We start from the raw sequence: 20,128 nt of genomic DNA, 5'->3' as shown, positions 1-20,128 counted from the left end.
GGTAACGCAGGGGGTTTGAGGTGAAGAGTATGGTACATTGGCAGCTGTGTCAGGCAACTTGCTGAAGTGGCTACTGTGCCCATCAGCAGTTATAGAATCTCTGCTTTTTCTTCTAAAACCACTTTACTGTCAGGGTTGATACAATAAGGCTTACAGCACACATGACACATGCTCTAATTAAACACAGCCTAATGGCCTTAGAAATGTCCTGCTGGAGCATATAGTTCTCAAACTCTTTCAAACAGAAAGTCATTTCTAAAATGCCCCCACATCAAATAAAAACTACCGTGGAGGTTCTAGGACACAAGACAGCGAAAACATATTCTCTCTAATACTCTGAAAGCACTCCACAAATACAGTCTTGCACTAAAAGCTGAAAGCTGTAGTGTAAAAATAATTAGCAAAGGCCTTATATTCAAAGCCAAGCAGAGACAGTTTCAGAAAACACAGTTCCCCTAGGACTAACTACAGTGAAGTGCATTACACAGTCTATCCGTACGACTGAAACATCTCTGCACTTACTTGTAATACTCATTTATTTCCCATTACATTCCTATTTTCTTAATAAAATAGAGTATGCTATTTTAATGACTGATTTAGTGGCACTGATTTACTCTCATTTCTAAAATAAGCAAACTAGAATTGACAAAAGGTACAATTTTTGACAGAGGTGGCAATCCTGTAAGGTAAAACCACCACCACTCTTTTGGTTGTACGTGCCAGCCAAAAAGATGCCATGGTGCAAATTTAGGCTGGAGATATTATGGTCGATAAAAGAGAGAATGAAACAGTTTGCCTGTCTACACTCAAGGGTGCTCTCCAGACTGTTGATACAGAAAACAAACCCAAGGCAGCAGCTATACAGAATTACCGTGAGTCAAGGAAAACAAAATCGTTTTCTCTGTTGGTGTTAAGGCCAAGCTTTGAATCACGGACAGTCAATGTAACAAATTTCACCACTATGTAGGTCATGGGTTTGGGGGTTTTTTTTGTTTTGAGTGGGGCTTTTCTGGTGTGTTTTTTTGTGAGGTCTTAGTGGTGTTGGAGGTGGTTGATAGAATCATAGAGTATCCTGAGTTGAAAGGGACCCACACAAGGATCATCGAGTTCAACTCTCAGCCCTGCACAGCACCATCCCCAGGAGTCACACCATGCCTGGGAGCATTGTCCAAACGCTTCTCAAACTCTGTCAGGCTTGGTGCTGTGACCACTTCCCTGGGCAGCCTGTTCCAATGCCCAACCATCCTCTGGGTCAAAAATGTTTTTCAAATACTCAGCCTAAACCTTCTCTGACACATCTTCAGGCCATTCCCTTGAATTCTGTCACCGGGCACCACAGTGAAGAGCTCAGTGCCGGCTCCTGCTCTTCCCTTCATGAGGAAGCTGTAACTGCGATGAGGTCTCCCCTCAGTCTTCTCCAGGCTGAACAGACCAAGTGACCTCAGCAGCTCCTCTAATGGCTTCCCTTCAAGGCCCTTCACCATCTTTATAGCCTTCCTTTGGACTCTCTCTAACAACTTTATATATTTTCTATATTGTAGTGTCCAAAGCTGCACACAGGACTCGAGGTGAGGCTGCAGCAGCGCAGAGTAGAGTGCGGCAATCACTTCGCTAGACCAGCGGGCAATGGGTTGATTTTTGGTTTGTTTGTTTGTAAGAGAAACATAAACCTAACACCTACACTTGTGAAGCACTTTTCAATGAACTTTTAAGCTGCATCTTTTTTTTGCTCATATTCCCTGGCAACTGTTGTCCCTTCTAGCATCTGAGGTTGTGGTTAGACAAGATGACTGTGCCAGTCCTAAGGCTGTGGTTAAACAAGATGAATGTGCCAAGCCAAGCAGCTTGCTACTATCAAAAAGGATGAAGAGTCTGGTATCCTCCTCCTCCCGCTTTCAGTCAAGGTACTCTGGTCCCACATTTCCACCAAATGAGCACATGGTGCTCACTTGACCTCTTAATGGACATGTGTAGTTCATTAAACTAGAAAAAAATTACTTATTTTTTTAAGTTTTTTTTTTTTCTGGGCCAGTTTTCTGCCATGCTAGTTTTCTGAACCGGATGTACTGCATGGGCGGAAAAATGGCAGAGCCGGCACAAGGTGGAAGGAGGGGGGCCAGACCCATCAGCTACTGCTGAACTCTTTCCCACCTTTCCTCACCTTATTTATTTTAGGTCTACAGTAACTCAGTCTGCTACAGATTATGCACACGCCTCTGCGGACTCTTCATTGCCATTTTCATTTTCTATTACGATTAGCAATATGCAAGGAGGCAAGATTATTTTTAGAATTTGTTTGCCTAGAAATGCACTCAAGAGCAACAGAAACTCTTTTTAGATGGTCATGAAATAAGTTTTAAGAAAATTAATTAAATAATTTCTCTGTTTCACAGGCTAAAGAAATATCCATCCCTGTTATGTTTGAGAGGAAAAGGAATATGGGTGTCCTGTGAAAGAAAATTTTCTATTAGTCTTGCCAACAGTGAAATTATATTAAGACAGAAGCACAATTTGGATGGACATAATCAAATTCAGTAGACATCACTGAGGGCATAATTTGGCCTGCAAATTTTTTTATAAATGGTGATGATTGAAAAGGCAAAGAAGAACCTGTGTCAGCCAATGAACAAGCAAGTCCCTGGCAGGTTCAAAATTAATTCTGTTCTAGAAAACAAAGAAAGGAAAATAGATCTGTAAATTTTCAATGAAGCTCAACTCAAACATCCTATTACTTATTTGTTAATCTTTAAATTCACTTGACAGCAAGCACCGAAGTAAAAGTGATGTTGAGTGCCATGACAAATTTGCTCAAATGCTTATTTTCGGAACCTTTTAGTTGAAAACATCTATATTTAATCACAGTTTAAAACTAGCCAAAAAGGCTGTTTACTCTGAATGTAAAGGGAAAATAATGCAAAGCTGAAAGAGGTATTTCTGTTTCTGTAAATACGTTTTTTTAAATCCACTTACAGACAAGGGTCCTTGGCACAGTTACAATCTTCTACTAAAGCTTAGGAGACAGACAGACATTACCCACTGTCAACAAACACAATCTCACATCACTGATGGAGTGAAAAGCTCCCTAGACAAACGTTAGCATAAAACCTTCTTGCAGTACTTAATTGCAGCTTTCAGAAATAAGAGAGATGAAGTTATCAGTATATCTGAACCATCACAGTGAATGAAGAGGGCTGCTTTCTTGTTCAAAATTGAAGGTTGAGTAGTGACCCAACCAGGGAAGGAGGCCCACACCGCTCTGGGTACTCAGAGGTGCAGCTGAAACAACAGCACTTCCTCAAGGGCTGCTGTGTTTTCATCTGCATGAGTGAGAGGAGAAGTGACGTAGTCCAAGGGAAGACATGGTTCCCAGCTGGCAGCTGCTGCCGTCCCCTTATTTAGCTTTTGGCAGATAATACATGGCACTGAGCTGAAGCACCCGGCTTAGCAGTGTTTAAGCATTTCTACCACATCTGTTGTAATTTTCATGCCACGCCTGGAGTACCATCTACACGGCCAGGGAAAAGATGTTTCACCAACAAGCTGAAGTCAGATGAAGACAGTCCCATGCCACCCAACCACTGGGCACCTTCCTTTCAACATGGCTCACTGGGGAGCATGGACAGAAACCCCCATGCAGGAGCAGCGAACATGTGAAAACACATGCATCAATGACAAAAAGAGCTATTTTCAGATTGCACTGCTGTCTGCCCCAGCTGGCTTGAACAGCCAGTGTGGAAGCCAAGGGATGGGCAGACCCAGGAATCAGAGGCTGGTGCTGCCATTGGGTCTGGAAGCACAGTCCCACCAAGAACTGTCTCAGAGGCTCCTGCCTGTCAGTGTGGAGACATATAATTTGTGGGAAAAAAACAACTCCCCAACAAAGGTCACATGAACTTTTGTGTGGGAATGACTGAGGGCAGAAGCAGATCAGCACGAAGTGGTGGAGTCCCCATCCCTGGAGGTGTTCAAGAAACAACTGGACATAGTGCTATGGTCAAGTTAACAAGGTAGTGATCAGACAAAGGCTGGAAGTCTTTCCCAACCAAAATGATTCTGTGATTCTGTGACGGGAGAAAGGGGCACCGGAGACTTTATGGTCCAACCACCACCTCCATCCAGGTGCTGACATGGCTCCCACTCCTTTAAAGAACATACATAAAATAAATAATTTCCTTTAACAACCTTAAATGTAAGGTGAAATCTCTCAGAATAGCAAAATTACATTTTTTTACTCATCTCTTTACTTCCTTAATGAACAAGACTTCAACTTCTGCCTTAAACCAAAGCATACCCTCACATACATTTGATTTCTTAAACAGATTATGGCTGCTGTGAGCTTAACCTAGATGACATGTTTGGAAACTGCCATGACACCTTTCTAGGACAAAGTATAGCTGGTGAAAACAAACTACGTGCTTGAATAATTCTAACGTCTGGTTTGTCATCTCTGTAGCTTAACTAACCATCTTAAACAAATAAGGAAACTTTGTCACTTTTTCCATTCAAGAAACACACTTTCGCATCACAAATTTCTTTATTGCAAGTTTTGAAAAACAGAACTTAAAATCTTAGGTCATAAAAGTTTGCTTTATAATATCATCTTTTGAGGGTACTGGGTTTACTCTCATCAACAGAATGCAAGCCATTATTACATCTTTCATTGCCTTTTTTATAGCCTTATCTCACATTCTAAGCTACATGAGAAGAAAACAATTTCCCAAAGGATTTAGTTCTCCTTTTAGATGAGGATCTCTGAAAATTGGTATCACAATTCCAAACACCAATCGCTATTCTTAAAATCCTAACGCAAATGACAGGTAGCACTACTCAAAATCACTCAAGAGGTCCCTCTGGGTTTTTCCAGCACACAACCGTGTTTCCATAATCAGAGTTCCAGTATCCCTTTTAGGGCTGCAGAGAGTTTCTTGACAACCAGCACAAGCACCTCCTTCAAATTTTATATTCCCAAGTGCTGAAGAGGAACATGCAGGAAACAAAGGCATACTGTAAGGTGTCATTCTATAATCTGAAAATATCCACAGTCAACATAAACACGCATGCAATATAACCACTGATACAACAACCAAAATATACCCACTCGCCTTTCTCTTTCATCGGAACCACTTAAGTAACAGGGTTTCAGACACAAACTGAAAATGGCAGGATTATTTTCAGGATAACAAGTACATTTAATAGTGAGACAGAGACAGCTAAGGTATTATAATACATAAAATTGCCCAAAGTAATTTTAATTTTTATTTATTTAAAATTCTATTTTTATTATTCAGAGAGGCACAGAGTTAATTGTCTCTGCGCCACCACCAGCACATCAGAGCTTGCAGAAACTTTAATACAGAAAAGACTCCTGTTAATGGGTTCATCTTCCACATTTAAAATTAATTTGCTTTTCACACAATCAATCGAAGAGGCACCAGTATTCCAGCTACTAAATCATTAATGATACTACTAAGACCAGATGAAATACCACTGACAATCATTTTCACACAAGTTTAGCTGCACAAACACTGGCAAAGGAACTTTTGCAGCATGTTTATCAAACTTCAGCCGCTCCAAATTCATAAAAACTTCTTAAAGACACAAGTTGCAAGGGGCTGGTGTACCTTTTACCTTCCTCTATTGCTACAAGTAAATGCTTTCTACTAAAACAAATACAGATTGCAAGTCTATGAATAAATAAATTTAAGGAACGACAGTTATAAAACCAGACCAGAGAAAGTCTCTCAGCATTACAGAGGGTGGCACCAAGATTGAATCCTGCTACCCAGTTGCTTGCAGTCCCCTCAGGCATCAGAAGCATACAAGACCAATCCATACTCCTGCACAGAGCAGGGAGTTTAGAGAGCCTGATTCCCTCTCTCACCCTTCCTTTCCACTTTTGAAAATGCTTACATTTGCCAAGTACTGAAAGGTGACCAGTTTGATTTTCAACATTACATAAATAAATTAATAAAAAATGGGTGACTCACATAAAACTATATTTAACCGAATGCTACCCTTTGGAGTAACATGCAAGAAACAATGGATACGGCCTGAAAGTTGAATGAAGGACACATACAAGGAAACATTTTTTATTCCCAACAGTATGAAATCTGGGATCTAAGACTCATCCTTAAAATACTACACATTTCCCTGAATTCAAAATAGCTCAGTAATTTCTCAGGATGACCTGCTTTTTTCTCAGTCCATAGAGACTCACGGATTTGAAAATACATGGCTACATTTTTTTTTTTTAAATGTAATGAACAAATTGCATGTTTAAATTGATTTTCTTGATGTCACTGCACAATATCAATCCTCTTCCCTTTTCCTCCTTTTTCTCTCAATGCTCATTTGAAGCATTCTTCCAGATATCAAAGGCTAAAAAAAAAAATGCTTTTCGACAGAGATGTTGAAACAGAGCAGTGACAAGACAGCACTTTTTAAAAATCATTTAGGAAACAGAAAGAGCAACATGGAATATCATTCTGGCTCAAATAAAAAAACCCAACCCCCAAATAACTGGTCATCTACTTCTGTGAAGGAGAAAAGCTCTGAAGATGTGAGCTCTGCTTCTGCCAGGGGAAGCCGGTGGCATACTCCACATCTGGTATCTGCATTGACACAGCATTTCCAGCCAACTTACTTTTTATCTAAGATGCCTTTGGAGAAACTAGACACCATGAAAACCTCAGTCATCCCGTAACCTGGCACATCATCAAAGCCTCCTAACACACAATTACTGTGCTTCATGCCTTTAGATTTTTTCCTTTGACTAAACAAAACACCCACAATGGAATAAGAAACTTTCCAAGAGAAATTGTGTTTGACAGAAGATCAATGATGCAGAGGTGTTGGAGGGAAAAAAGCCAACTCTGTTTTGTGTACACCTCCAAGCTCAAAAATGGCTTGCTCTTAAAGCTAGATGCCCCTTCCCATCAGATTAGTATTTGATATTATTACTGAACTCCGAAGTCTGAGGTCTTCTTTAATACATTAAGGAGTTTGCAATTTCTTATGCAATACAGTGACTTTATCATGCTGCCTGTAGTTATCCAGCCATTCCTCTAGTTTTCTGCCTTGTCGGCAATAACACTCAGTGGAATCTGACTCACCATGTCAACAACACAAGCTACATATAAATATGAATAACCTACCAAGCAAGCACCCAGCTGCTGCTTTAATGCATTAGCACATGTATAGTTATGCACATGCCTAAAAGGAACTGCCATAAACCTCCATAAAGAAACAAATAAGCTCTTGTGAGTGAAAACTGTAAGCCTGCCCAGAAATCCGAATCCTGCTAGTCATCACTTTCAAGGCTCAAGCCAGCATGACAAAGCCTTTTCAAGTAAGGGTCTAAGTGAATCTGAAAGAAACACACTTCATATTCACCTCTCAGGACACCACAGCTTTTTAAAGAAAGCTTTAAGGGAAGGGGAGGCAACAGATAATAACTGACTAGAGCATTAAAAAAATAAAATTCAATTCCTTTCAAGCTCCTGTCACCCAAGCTTGTCTGCATCTCCTTTTAATGCCTTTAAACAACTGCTCTGTGAACTACTAAACTAGGGGAGTCCAATGTCACAGTGCTTGTGTCTCCTCAGCCCTTTAACTCTGTATGTAGGTCCTATGCTCCTCCACCTATGGACTTGGATCACTCCAGAGACAGATGCTACTCAGTTTCTTGCATCTAAGTGACAGTATGTAAATTCTGCCCAAGGTAACTGAAGCCAATCACCTCTAAATGGTTACCTTCTCTGCTGACATACTCAGCACATCAGGAAACAGACTGACTAGAAAGGCTCCTTTCCTCTGGATTGGCACCCTGTCCCTGTCCTCCCGCCTGGCACCTGCCCTCCACCCTGATCCCCACATAAGTCAGTTAGCCAGAAACCATGTAGACTGTTCAACCCAGGCATTTCAAGCACTCCAGAAACAAGTTCCTCTGTGCGGATCACAAGGGCACAGTGTATGCCAGATGGTGCACTAGTCTCCCTCCCTGCTACAGCATGGAAAAAGAACTGAGTTCTTCCAGCAGTACCACAGAGGTGTCTCACCGTTCACTGCCTTGAGGCTCCCGCTAATGCCATCGCTGTGCTGCCGCTTCTGTGCATTCTTGAACTCCTTCAGAGATAAATAAAGGACCTTCCGCACCACCCTCTCCTCTGACCAGGGAATCCCATCACTGTCATCCTAAAGGAGACGGAAACAGAAAGAAGACATTAGTTGCATGCACCTGAAACAAAACAAAAAACCAAACTAAACCAAACAAACCCCCCAAAGCCTAGGGCTACACAGATTATTTTTAATTCAGAAAAAAAAAAAAGTAAAACCGAAGAAAAATACTATGTAAGAAAATGTAACCTGATCAGCTCTAACAGAGAATAGAAACATAAGTATTATCATCAAATCAGAGCATTAGTCCCTCTAATCCTTTATTCTGCAAACAGCAGTCGGCATGTACCAGGTGTTAGGCAGGAGGTAAAACGTAATTGTTAAAATCCTTATAATGAATCCCACACAGAGAAATTTATCACAGCCAGGAAGTGTTCTCCCAGGTAATTAGGAGGAGGGGAAAAAAACCCCAACAAAACACTAAAACGAATGTTGCAGAAACTGAAGAGGCAAAGTTTGGTGAACCAACTTCTCTTGTTGCCATTTTGGCTTTCATTTGTGCCTCTTGGCTCAGGTTATTTTTCCTTCCGGTTTAGTGATTTGCATTTATTGCAGTGTTACAATGATGTTGTATATTGATAACAATGAAGTTATTCTGAATTTATCTCAGTATGAAGCCAAGTGGAATTTGGCTCATGGGGCATCTGTTTTCTACTTTCTTTATTTTTAGAAGAAAAATGCTATTTTGTCAAAAGGAATACTAGTCTATGTCAAATTTAGTACTAGCTTTAGTTAAAAAGATTAACTCCATGGAAAAGTATTTCCCTAAAGCCTTTAGCATTCAAATAAATTGTCAGCAAATTGATATAAAGACGTAAGTCAGATAGGTAAGTCATCATATTTTCATAAGCCCTATAATTGTCTTGGGGTCTTTGGAAATCACTATTTAAGCATTCTTGCCCTTGAATTCCTCAGGGGCTACATCATTGCCAAAGCAAAGGAATAACATTTCTAGGCAGATCTTAAGTGGTAAGTGTACCACAGCGTACTGTCACTGTCACCTTACACTGGAAACTCCACAAGCCCCATCAGCGATCCCCACCAGGAGGCAGGAGAGCTTAGACCATCCATGTGCCAAAGAAAGGACAGACAACGCCAACTTCCAAAAAAATAAGCATAGTTTAGGGTGACCAGCAATAACTTTTTCTTTGCTCCTCTAGTGGCATATTGGCATTCAGCTGCTAAATTGTGATCAAAATCATTTCCTTCCCTCACCCTGCCCCCAAAAAAATTCTATGACAAATTACTTGGCAGGGGTTAAAAAACAAAACAAAACAAAACATAAAAAAACCCAACAACAAAAAAAGCAACACAATGAGTGCAGTGAAAGCAGCCAGTATTTTGGCAGCAGGATGTGCATTTTGCACGAGGGACAAGCTACTACACTTTGAAGAAGGCTGAGCTATGCCCAGAGAGTTTTAGAGTACAGGCAGCTCTGGGCCAAGAAAGCAAACTTTGTAACCCAACACCCACAGCAACCAAAAAAAGACAAAAAAATCTCTCAGCAAGCATTTTAAAAGGACTAGTACATCCAGTTATTTTGTCAACAAAGGTTTACACAAACAACTCTGGCTTACCATTTTGCTGCCAACGCAGCTTCAGGCCTAACCAGAAGCAACACTAAACACGAGAGGGCTGCAGCTCTATTTTAACAAAGCTTGCCCAAGGACGCCTCCATTTACATTCCCACCAACAAGGGCCCAATGGGACATCATGCGTTTCTCTTTTCATGGGAACTACTTAATAAATCCTTAAGGGAGCCAGGCTCAGTTAGGAAACAGTCATAAGCACCTCCAGCCCCTGTCCATGTTACAGACACAGGCCTGTGGACAGCACTCACTCCCTTCACTGGCATTCATACTGGAAGTTGCACAAAAACACCCATCGGTTCCTGATCTCACTGGCCAATGTACCGTGATAAAAACACAAGAAAATTAAAATAATGTAAAGTAAAGTAAAGTAAAACCTGAAAGAAATTCAATCCACTCTGTCACACAATCTCATGGCAAGGAGCACATGGCAGCATTCGCTGCTTCAATAGTGACAGGGTGAAACCTGCTGATAGGACTGGTCTTTAAATCAGTATGTGCTGACCCACAGGACCTGTGCTCTGACACCAGCTGGCTACAGCCCCTTCTGTGGAAGGGAAGGTGGTCACCACAGTCCCTCCTGTGGGAGGGAATGCACTCACCACCACACACTATCGGCCTCTGGTCTAGGCCACCCTCCAGTGAAGAGTCTGGAGCCACCTCCCCCTCCTCCCAGGCAATGTGTCGGATGAAAAAAGATGTCGTGCAACCTGACACCCTATTTTCCTGCAGCCAAAGTGTCTCTCTAGTGCCAGCTGGAGGCCCTAGCAGGCCCAACGTGCAGGACAAGGTCCCACCAGCCTGGGGACTGCCTGGGCATTAGTGCCACCAGCAAGAGATGGCTCCCAGAAGGTGGGAACAAAGATCTCAGCACTCCTTGAAGCAACTTCACACCACACTCATTTCCTGGAGCTGTAAAACTCCAGACGAACCATCTTGGTTTCATCCGCCCTGTGAAACGGCAGTGCTGCCTCCAGAAATGCACATGGAGAGTCTCTCCACAGCAGCCCAGTTGTGTCCAGGCTGCAGCCACTGTCCTGCCTGCACCGCTCTGCTGTGCGCTTCCCCTGCACACACCATCCAGCTTGAAAAAAGATCCTCAAGTTCTCCAACATCATGTCCTATCCAAGGCCAGCAAAATGAGGGGCTAAGCCACTGCCAACACCTGTATTCACATGGCTCCATACTGCAGGAACAATAAAAAGGTTTCACAATCACCAAGTGCATCTTCCCTGGAGCCTTTGGCACAAAAACAGCCACATGCTGGACAGCAGCTGACTCAGAGCCCAGCTGAGCCGCAGCTCCAGCTCCCGACACATTTAACCATAATTACATGGGTCAGATCACCTCTGTGTCATCACCCCAGTGGAGGGAGAGCTGCTGTGTGCTCATGTGCCCACTCTGCACTCACACCACCACCAACTGCAACAGTTATCTCACTTTAGCAAAACATACACACACCCAGAACCACTTAGAAATATGGTCAAGTGAAAGTCTTGAGGAATTTAATCTATGTAACTTCTCAACACCACCCCACCACCCCACCACCCCCCCCGCCAACCCAAGCTCAAAGGGACTGACTCAACTGCTGCTTTTAAATATTTCCACAGGGAGTAGAGATTTTTTAATAGATGGCTCTCGAGGCTGGCAGAGAGAGGTATAATATCATCCAACAGCTGGAATTCGACTCAGAAAAATGTAAGACAGAATTAAAGAACAATTTCTGCAACTGTGCAAGTAATTAGCCATTGAAACGACTTATGGGGAACCAATGGATTGTCCATTATTGACTCAGACCCAAAAAAGGACTGAATAACATCTTAAACTGCAGGTTCATCACCACAAGCCCACAACCTTCACTGTGCAGGTTTGCTGAGATGATTTCTGCCTCCCAGTATGACAATAAGATTATCTTATAAACTCAGAATAAAACTAACAGATGCAAACAACCAGGGAAACCCTGGGGCAGAATTAAGAAACGCAACTGCGTAATTTCCTTTAAATTAAAAAAAAAGCAAAAAACCAAAAAAAAACCCAAAACAAAACAAAAAAAAACAACCAAAAAAAAAAACCCCATGCCACCTTTTTTGTTATGCCATTTCAGGAAACAACACACTGTACATTTATGTCTGAACTTCAGCTACCAGGACAGTCAAGCAAGAGTTTGGCAAGTTCAGCCCAAGGGGACAGGGAAGAGGAGCACGACTTCCCTTTACCTACACAGTACATTCCTACTCAGGATGTTACCTCACACATTGAAGAACAACTTTCTGTTGCACTACACGGCTGAACAGACTACTACAACATACTGTTAATCTGGGAATATGTGTGTGGTGTGTGTGTGTGTGTGTGTGTATATATATCTATATATCTACACACACACGTTTTGCTATATGAACATTAAATGTATATAATACACACTAAATGTATGTAATACACGAAATATAAAATATATCTCTATTAATGTGTGCACACCAACTAAAATACATATTAATGTTTTTAATCAACATATAGCAATAATGATATATATAATACATCGATATGTAACGTGTATATATTTGCAAAGAAATCAAAATGTGCACCAGCTGTAACTTCTTGCCATTCACCTACAACCTAGGTGCTTGTTCCCTGCAGTCCAGCTGCCTGGTTTGCCCATGTAGCCTGCACACAACCTTCCTATTGCCAAAGCTATACTCAAATCCTAATTTTAAAAAAGTAGAAGCGAGGGGCAGGCTTCACATCACCTCCTGAGCAGGTGAAATGTCAGCCTGAAATCATGAGAGCTGCTGTGCTCCTTAGGCAGCAGCAGCAGAAGCATGACTCAAGCTTCTCCATTCACTGCAGATACAGCATTCTTTAGCCTGGCCCAGCCTTGCCTTAAGCAAACAGGAGTCATAGTTCACAGGGTAAAACAAAGCTGGAACAAGAGAGAATGCATGCAGCACTCCATACTATTTGCTTTAATTTCTATGTAAATACTTTTACAGCAGTGGTGGTTTTATTTGAAAAGTCAGGACTTTGTAAGGTACAAAGATACTTACAAGCATGTGTGTTATGACTCAGTGTGGCTGGCGTATTTCCAGCTCTCTCTTTGGGTCTTTCCCAAGCACGCATCTCCTGACCTCATTCTTCATGCCAGGTTGCAAAAACCAAAACAACAAAACACAAACTCCCTCTTTTTTCTTTTTCCAGCACTGCATCCAACACTTGGTTAAAATCACTGTGACACCCAATGCCCTAAATGAATATGCTTTCATGGTTCAACAGCCCCCAGAGAGTCTTTCCTGCAGATGTAAGAAGGTCATTTTGAAGCAATGGGAAAAACAAACCACAAGTTTCTACCCCTTCCTCAAGGATATTTTTGAAGGAGAACTATTTCAAAGGGTGGTTTTTACTGCGTTTATAGCAACATAAAAAAAGTATGTCTTTTGCACGAAAAACAGACAACACATTTTCATAGATCATACGAATTACTTTTCAGATAAAGGACTGAGATGGAAATGTTTGTTTATTAGATTCAAGACTTGCAACAGATTTTTGCCTTTTGGCTGTATATTATCAATGGGAAACAGTTATACCTGTTTTTCTCTAAAAGTCAGACCAAAGAGGAATTGGTGGAAAACCCAGATTCACCTTCCAAGGCTCAGAGCGATCCTTCCGTGCAGTCTTGGGCGAGTTACCACTGCTAAGTGTGATTAGTACTTATTAGCAATTATCTTACTCATTTACAAAGCCTAATTTCTCAGTATCTGTATGGCACAGAGTGAACCTCACAAGAAAGTGCAAAGTCTTATTGCTGTATCAACACACGTACTTCCCCTGCTGCGTTAGCAGGTCTCCATCGTATTGCAAAGTTCCATCAACTTCCTCACCACCCCAAACACACGTTGCAGGGGAAAACCCCACTGTAGGCCTGTCGGTGTAACCTCCCTCTCTAAGTAACCTGCAGGACCCAGTGGGCTGATCCACAACCAGACAGCGGAAGCTCTTCTCGGCACAAACTTCTAGCAAAAGTTTAAACTTCCAGGGAAACAATTTCAAACCAGACTGTAATAAATTCAACTGAAGCTCCATAAATAAACATTTGTAGCTCCTTCTGGCAGTTATCATGCTGCTTGGACTTCTTACAGCCAAGCAGAGCATGGTGCAAACTAGTTATATATACCCACAGCAATATCCTTGTAGTCTTTCGCTTACTATCAAGGTCCTTCCACTCCCTTCTCCTCTCAGAATAAAGTTCGCACTTACTTAATATTTAACCTTTTAATCAAGTTTAACTATCCAGAGAGGATGTAGCAGTTTCTCATTTAAAACAAACTGCTTATATTCAGTGAGAAAAAACAAAACTTCATGAATGGCTTAAGTTGATGAAGATTGATACAGCTTGGAGACTTTATAGTAGAGTGACTCATGCCTTCTGGAAAATGTAATCTGTTCTGTCTAGTTTAGGAAAATAGGTCATGTTTTAAAAATGTGCTAACTAACATGAAGAAAGGGGAAATTTCCTTTATTAATGGCTCTGTTTTAGCATTTAAGCCTATCTGGTAATTAGAGCTGCTTTTTCCTCTCGTACTTCCAGAAAACTTCCCCAAAGAACTCACGTTACATTACAGCTCCCAACTTGAAGAACCAATGTTATCACGGCAAAGAATCAGTGGAAGAAAACAAAAATCTCTCTTCTTCCTGCTTTAGCACTTCTCCCACAGCTTTCATCCCCTGCAATCTCACTGCCTTCTGCTGCGCCAGGGACTGCATTTCCTCCTTTCAGATGAATTTTGAAGAGCAGCATGGGAGAGAAATGCTCTGGTTTTTGGGTCACTAAAGGCCTTGGGCACTTCTAAACCCAGTGAGCTTCAACCTGCTCTTGCAGAAATACATTATGGTAGAAGAGTTACGGTCAAAATCTCCAAATACAAGTCACTCCCAGAAGTGAGGAATAAAATATAGTTCCTAAATTTATCTTAGGCATAATAATGAAATTTTTAAAAACGGTCGGTTCATGTGTTGTTTCTTTTACATAAACTTAAGAGGCCTTGATGATGTTTCTGCACCTCTAGAAAACGATTACTCAATATGAAACTAGTGAAAGCCTACAAGCTGTCAACTGTTTCCCATATTGGTCCGCCAAGATAAATACTAAAAAAAAGAAAAAAAGGCTAAGCCCAAACAAATCCAGAGTAAAGACAGGTCTCAAGTTTTCTAATTTATCAACCTGCAGCACAACTTCAACTTGAACCATCTCACTTATAGCATTGACTCCACAGCTATGACTTTCTTAGGCCAGATTAGGAATCTAAACAACCATTTTGCACCCAGAGCATCTGAGCTATGGGATCTGACATGAACCAAGGGTGGTAGAGTGCTGGTAGAAAGAGGTATGGAGGTGTAAGGTGATTATTCAGACTGAGGGAGTGGTTTTCATAACCAGCTTAATTCACCTGGCACCATGTGGGATGCACCTGCTACAAACCCAATGTCCATTTGACCAGCTTGATCAGAAGAGTCAAAATCTCATTCCAAGACAAGAGTTTTCATCCAGATCAGCTTCCTTATTCTTAAGCATATGACCAAAAGACAACTACTGCTGGGGCAGAGAAAAAAGTGGGGTTGTCCCTTTGCACACCAACTCATGCTAGGAGGGATGCAAGCCCACCACGGCACCAAAACATCACAGTCACGGTAAGAGGGCATCACAGATGTATTCAGGAAATTAATGCCACCTTGCTGTAATGTAACTAACTGTGAACCCCAAATATCTCACTGCATTCTGACGAACCTTACCTACTGCATTCTGAAATGAATTATGTACTTTAGAGAAGTGGAAGGGAAATACAAGGGGGTGGCAAGGCATCTGTTACAAGGGCAGGGCCTGCAACGATTCAGGTAGATCACAGCCTGACATGGTACAATCTTCTGTCTGACCATCACTAGTAGACAATTTATGCCTAAGCAAAAGCTCTGACTTTATAAATAGGTTCCTTACCTCGTGTTCTCTTCAAATAAAGGGAATGTCTCCTAAAAGGTACACTGAATGGTCTTTGAAAAGATATGTTGTATACAAGTGCACGCCTCCCAGGCAGAAACCAAAATAATTCAAGAATCATTTCCTGTGTTGGTGAATGGGTAAGTCTTTCTTAAAAGAAAAACAAACAAACCAACCTGATGGGTGATGTTTACATTACATGTCTTCACTTCTCTGAAACACCATGAAATAATGTATATTTATCTTTGATTACATAGTACAAAAAAAAAAAAAAAACAGCTGAAATTGGATTAGAAACTTCTGCTGAAAAACAATTTATTGCATAACACAACTCTGACAGCCTGGGTTTCTGGCCACCAACTGAGCCTTTATAAAAATCTGCTGGGCAGCTGCCAAATCAGTTCTTTGAGTCTTGGCATGTCTGACATCTGAGACAGTAGTCAAGGCAGCCACATGTCCCGTGCCATCCACAGCCCCGCGCTTTTACGGTTAAATGGTACCGCAAAGAACAGAGTAGTGTGAGCCATTAAACGCACAAAGGTAAAAAAATCTCCTGCAGCTGTGGATCTGACAACTCTGATCATGCTGCAAAAGACCAAGAGCCACAACAGGATTTCTTCCTTTTCACGATCTGGTATTAATTTGAACATAAAAGTAGCTTAAGAAAAGGGGGAAAAGAGAAGCAAGAAGGGTAGCAAGCTCCAAAAAACCTTTACACTCCTAGCTGAAAATCACTGCCATTTATAAATTTCACATTCCAAATATTCTTACTCTGCCTCCAGTTCTAATTAAAACTCTCCACCAAGTACACTTCAGATAGACACATAAAACCCAGTATGCAAAGAGTATTCAGCAGCTCAAGATAATTAAATTCAAATATATTCTTTCTAATTAATTTCATTTTGATTCAGTTCATATTTTTATAAAGGTGTTTGAGCTCCAGTACGCAGTCATATGAATACAGTCCAAAGAAAGCATTTTCTGCAGTTTCAATATCTGCTAATAAGACCTACAGATGTGTATGGCTAATCCAATCCTGCTGCATATTGCTAATTATATTAAGACTTTTTTCCACCCTCAACCGGAAAGCTTGATCCTCAACTTGAAAAATAGTAACCACTTTTGCAGGCCAAAATAGTGTACAGGTAGTAGGGAAGAGAGAAAGCTAAAACTGATGTGCTATAAATTTGCCTTCAGTATTTCAATCAGAATTTAAAAATATCTAATTTTTTGGTGTCTTGCAGTGTCTGACAGGTTGGTCAGTGGTATCAATATTTTAGAGAAGCTGAAGAACTGTTAATATGTTTAGCATCTATCTTCACACGTCCAACAGGAGGTCAGTGTTTACACCATTTCTTTTGTAGGACTGTGTTACCCAGATGCTGAAGCCTTGCCTATAACACAGGAAAAGATCTGCTCATCTATCTGCTTTCTAGGAGTATAGTAGTATGTGTAGTGTGTGTGTGTGTGTGTATATATATATGTACCTCAGCAAAAATGTGCATCTGTGAATACAGAACTCATATTGCTCCCTCAGTGAAATAAGTACACTAGCCCAAAGCCTATAGAGTTTAGCTACATTGCTTAATATAGCTGTGCCCACCAGGAATGTGACGCCTTCCAGGCTTCAGGCTGCAGATGGAGGTCCCCTTGAAAATGTGGGAAGGACACCATATTCCTCCTAGATGACCCTGTACTCGCCCCATTTAAACCTTTCCAGTATGAATGGGTTTCACCGGCTTAAAGCAACCAAAGAAGAAATTTTGGCTTACCTGATTCACTTTGATGGCACTGCAGCAGCTCATGCCTACATGAGTAGCTCCGCCACCAAAGCCCTGCAAGAGGACCATGGCCAGCAGTGAAGAGTGTGGCACTGCCAAAGCTGGGGCATGGCAAACTCTACCCACAAAGTAACTTACGCTGTGATGGACCTGCAAGTTTGCATAAATGTGAGCCAAAGCAGGTCTGGGTGATGCATGGAGTCCCTTGTCTTAGCTTGGAGATGTTTAACTTGATTTCTTCCTCTTTCATGTCAGTCTACAGGATGTCCCTCATTTAGGCAATCATCAGATTTAAAAAAAGATTTAAAGAAAAAAAGGGAAAAAAACCCTGTTCAATTAAGCTCAGGGAGAAATAATGACAGTCAAATATGCTGAACCTATTGCTAGGAAGCCTCAGGATACTGGGGCCTAAATCAAACTTACTGAGCCGGATGGGGAACCAAATTAGTTGAATTGACACAGGCTCCTGGGATGGACACACTGACACTGCACTAGAGTGTGACGTTGATTTTGCTTGATGTACTACCCAAAAAGGGAGATTTCTATCAGAATCATTTTGTCCTTGTTTACATTCCTGACTGGCAGAATATCCTTTAAAGCTAGGAGGGAAGTATCCATTGAAGCTGGAAGATGTAAACTAAACCTATACTCTTTGCTCCTAAGCCAGTTAAAGGACACATATGAGGAGACTCTAAAGCTACTCTAAATGGATTTTCAGGTCAGTGTAGTTATATCAGTAAATTTTCTGCACCAAGAAAGATAAGCTACATAAGCAGTGAACACCTAGAACTCTGAAGTTTTTCCAAGCTCGCTCTTCAGTACTAAATACATCTGACTTCCAAAATATTACCCAACAAACAAATGATGGTTTTGTAGTAGCACAGGGAAGAAAATAATAAAACCGACATTTGCTCTGTGAGGCCACCGCTCAGTAAAAAAATCAGATGAATGTATCCAAGCATCTTCCCAGAAGGCCTGTGAAACATTTGTCAAAACAACCAGTGCCAAGGAGGGTAAAAGACCATTCCCTGGAATACAAGTTGCAGCAGATCACTTAAGAGTACCCAAGTCAAGAATTTCAGACCAAGCAAGACGAAAGAGCTGCTTTGCAACACGCAAGCTCCATGAGACCTGTTTGGGTTGGTGTACAATTCCCTCATCCCTCCTCTACTCCCTGATCAATGGCAACAGTCAAACTTTACTGGAGGATTTTAGAAGTACATCAAAGACAACCATTAAGCTTTTAAGTGCACTAATTGACATTTAGCACTTACAAATCCATCTATGTGTTCTATCACTCAATTTAAGAGACTTGCTGCCCCACCTGGTATGAGTTCCCTGTGTTTTTAGCAGGTAGAGGGGGATTTTCAAAGCTATTTTTTCCCCCTCAGACAGGATTTTAGAGAATTCGAATTACAAATATAATGCACTTCAAAAAGTAACACATTTCACAAATTTAAGATCTCTTCCATAAAAGCTGTAAATGGCATCACAGCTATAACTCACAGGCTTCTAAGCTCCAATGAATTCTGCAGCTGTTGCAGCACATTGAAGCCAAATCATTGTTACCTTCACACCACCGCAACTGAAAACCCCAGCTATGGTATTACTAACTGCATGGTGCTACACGAAAAAGAGGAGGGGAAAAAAGGAACCCCTGCGTGATTTTGCAGCTCCTTCTTTTTTCCTTCACAAAGCCGGCATAAAACAGATGCTGAAACCATGACGGGCTGCTTTAGGTTTTCCTACAATAACTATCCCACAAGAGGATCCAGGGAAGCATTTGAGAACAACAGTCCCCATTGATGCTGTAACATCAGAGGATACAGCACTCCCCCCTCCCCAGGTACGGTGACTTACAGCAGACAAGCCACTACCCACGGCCAAGCCCAGCCTCTGATTACGAAAGAGCATCTCAATGACAGCAGGTCTGGACCCTTCTTCTATTACTGTCACATACCAACACGTTCACCTTCTGTTCTGTTAGAGAAATCCTCATTCAGTCCCAATATTTAAGGCAACAAGAAAGATCAAATTAAATTCACAGGGTTTTAAGCCATTCAGTTCATTGCTAGATCTATTTTAGGGTCTGAGGCTGCCAGCCACCCCCACAGAATCTGCGCGCTAAACAAGGCTTTTGACAGGCTTGTTTATACCTTCTGCAGCAATCAAAGGCAAAACATAACAAATCAAAGAACCAGGAGACAAATACAGTACTGTGCATAAGAGAAACCTCAAAAAGCTAGCCAGCAGCAAACCTGCTGCTCACTGAGCCCGGCAGAGCAATATGAGATAACACAGGAAAACAGAAATGGATAGTTAAGTAAGAACAGACTTGTGCTATACATATGCAAACATCTGCAGGCAGAACCTCTGAAGCACACATCCATCAAAAGAAGCGGATGAAGAATCCCAAGAAAAGAAGTAGGAAAAAAAAGTATTACTTTTCTCCAAAAGTACCATGGAGAAGGGCCATAATTTAAGAATTCCAGCCTAAAGATTGCAGAGAACTTCAGATTTTTACTGGTACCAGAAGAACAACAAAGAAAAGAAGTAGGCATGGGCAATGTACAGTATTTCTGAGGCTGGGATTTAAATGG

At 41.4% G+C, this 20,128-nt stretch overlaps 1 protein-coding gene across 1 annotated transcript in view; it reads right to left on the bottom strand.

Annotated features, from left to right (window-relative positions):
- JARID2 (jumonji and AT-rich interaction domain containing 2) overlaps positions 1–20,128 on the bottom strand; it is a 213,900-nt gene that overhangs the window by 113,597 nt on the left and 80,175 nt on the right. Inside the window, exon 2 of the mRNA XM_032114863.1 lies at positions 8,058–8,193. Coding sequence (XP_031970754.1) covers positions 8,058–8,193 — 136 coding nt within the window. The remainder of the gene's footprint in view (positions 1–8,057; positions 8,194–20,128) is intronic.

Source organism: Corvus moneduloides, chromosome 1 (genome assembly GCF_009650955.1).
Source record: "Corvus moneduloides isolate bCorMon1 chromosome 1, bCorMon1.pri, whole genome shotgun sequence".
In the NCBI taxonomy this organism is placed as follows: Eukaryota; Metazoa; Chordata; class Aves; order Passeriformes; family Corvidae; genus Corvus; species Corvus moneduloides.
The sequence above is the reverse complement of the archived record's forward strand: the minus strand, read 5'-3'. Positions and strand labels throughout refer to the sequence as shown.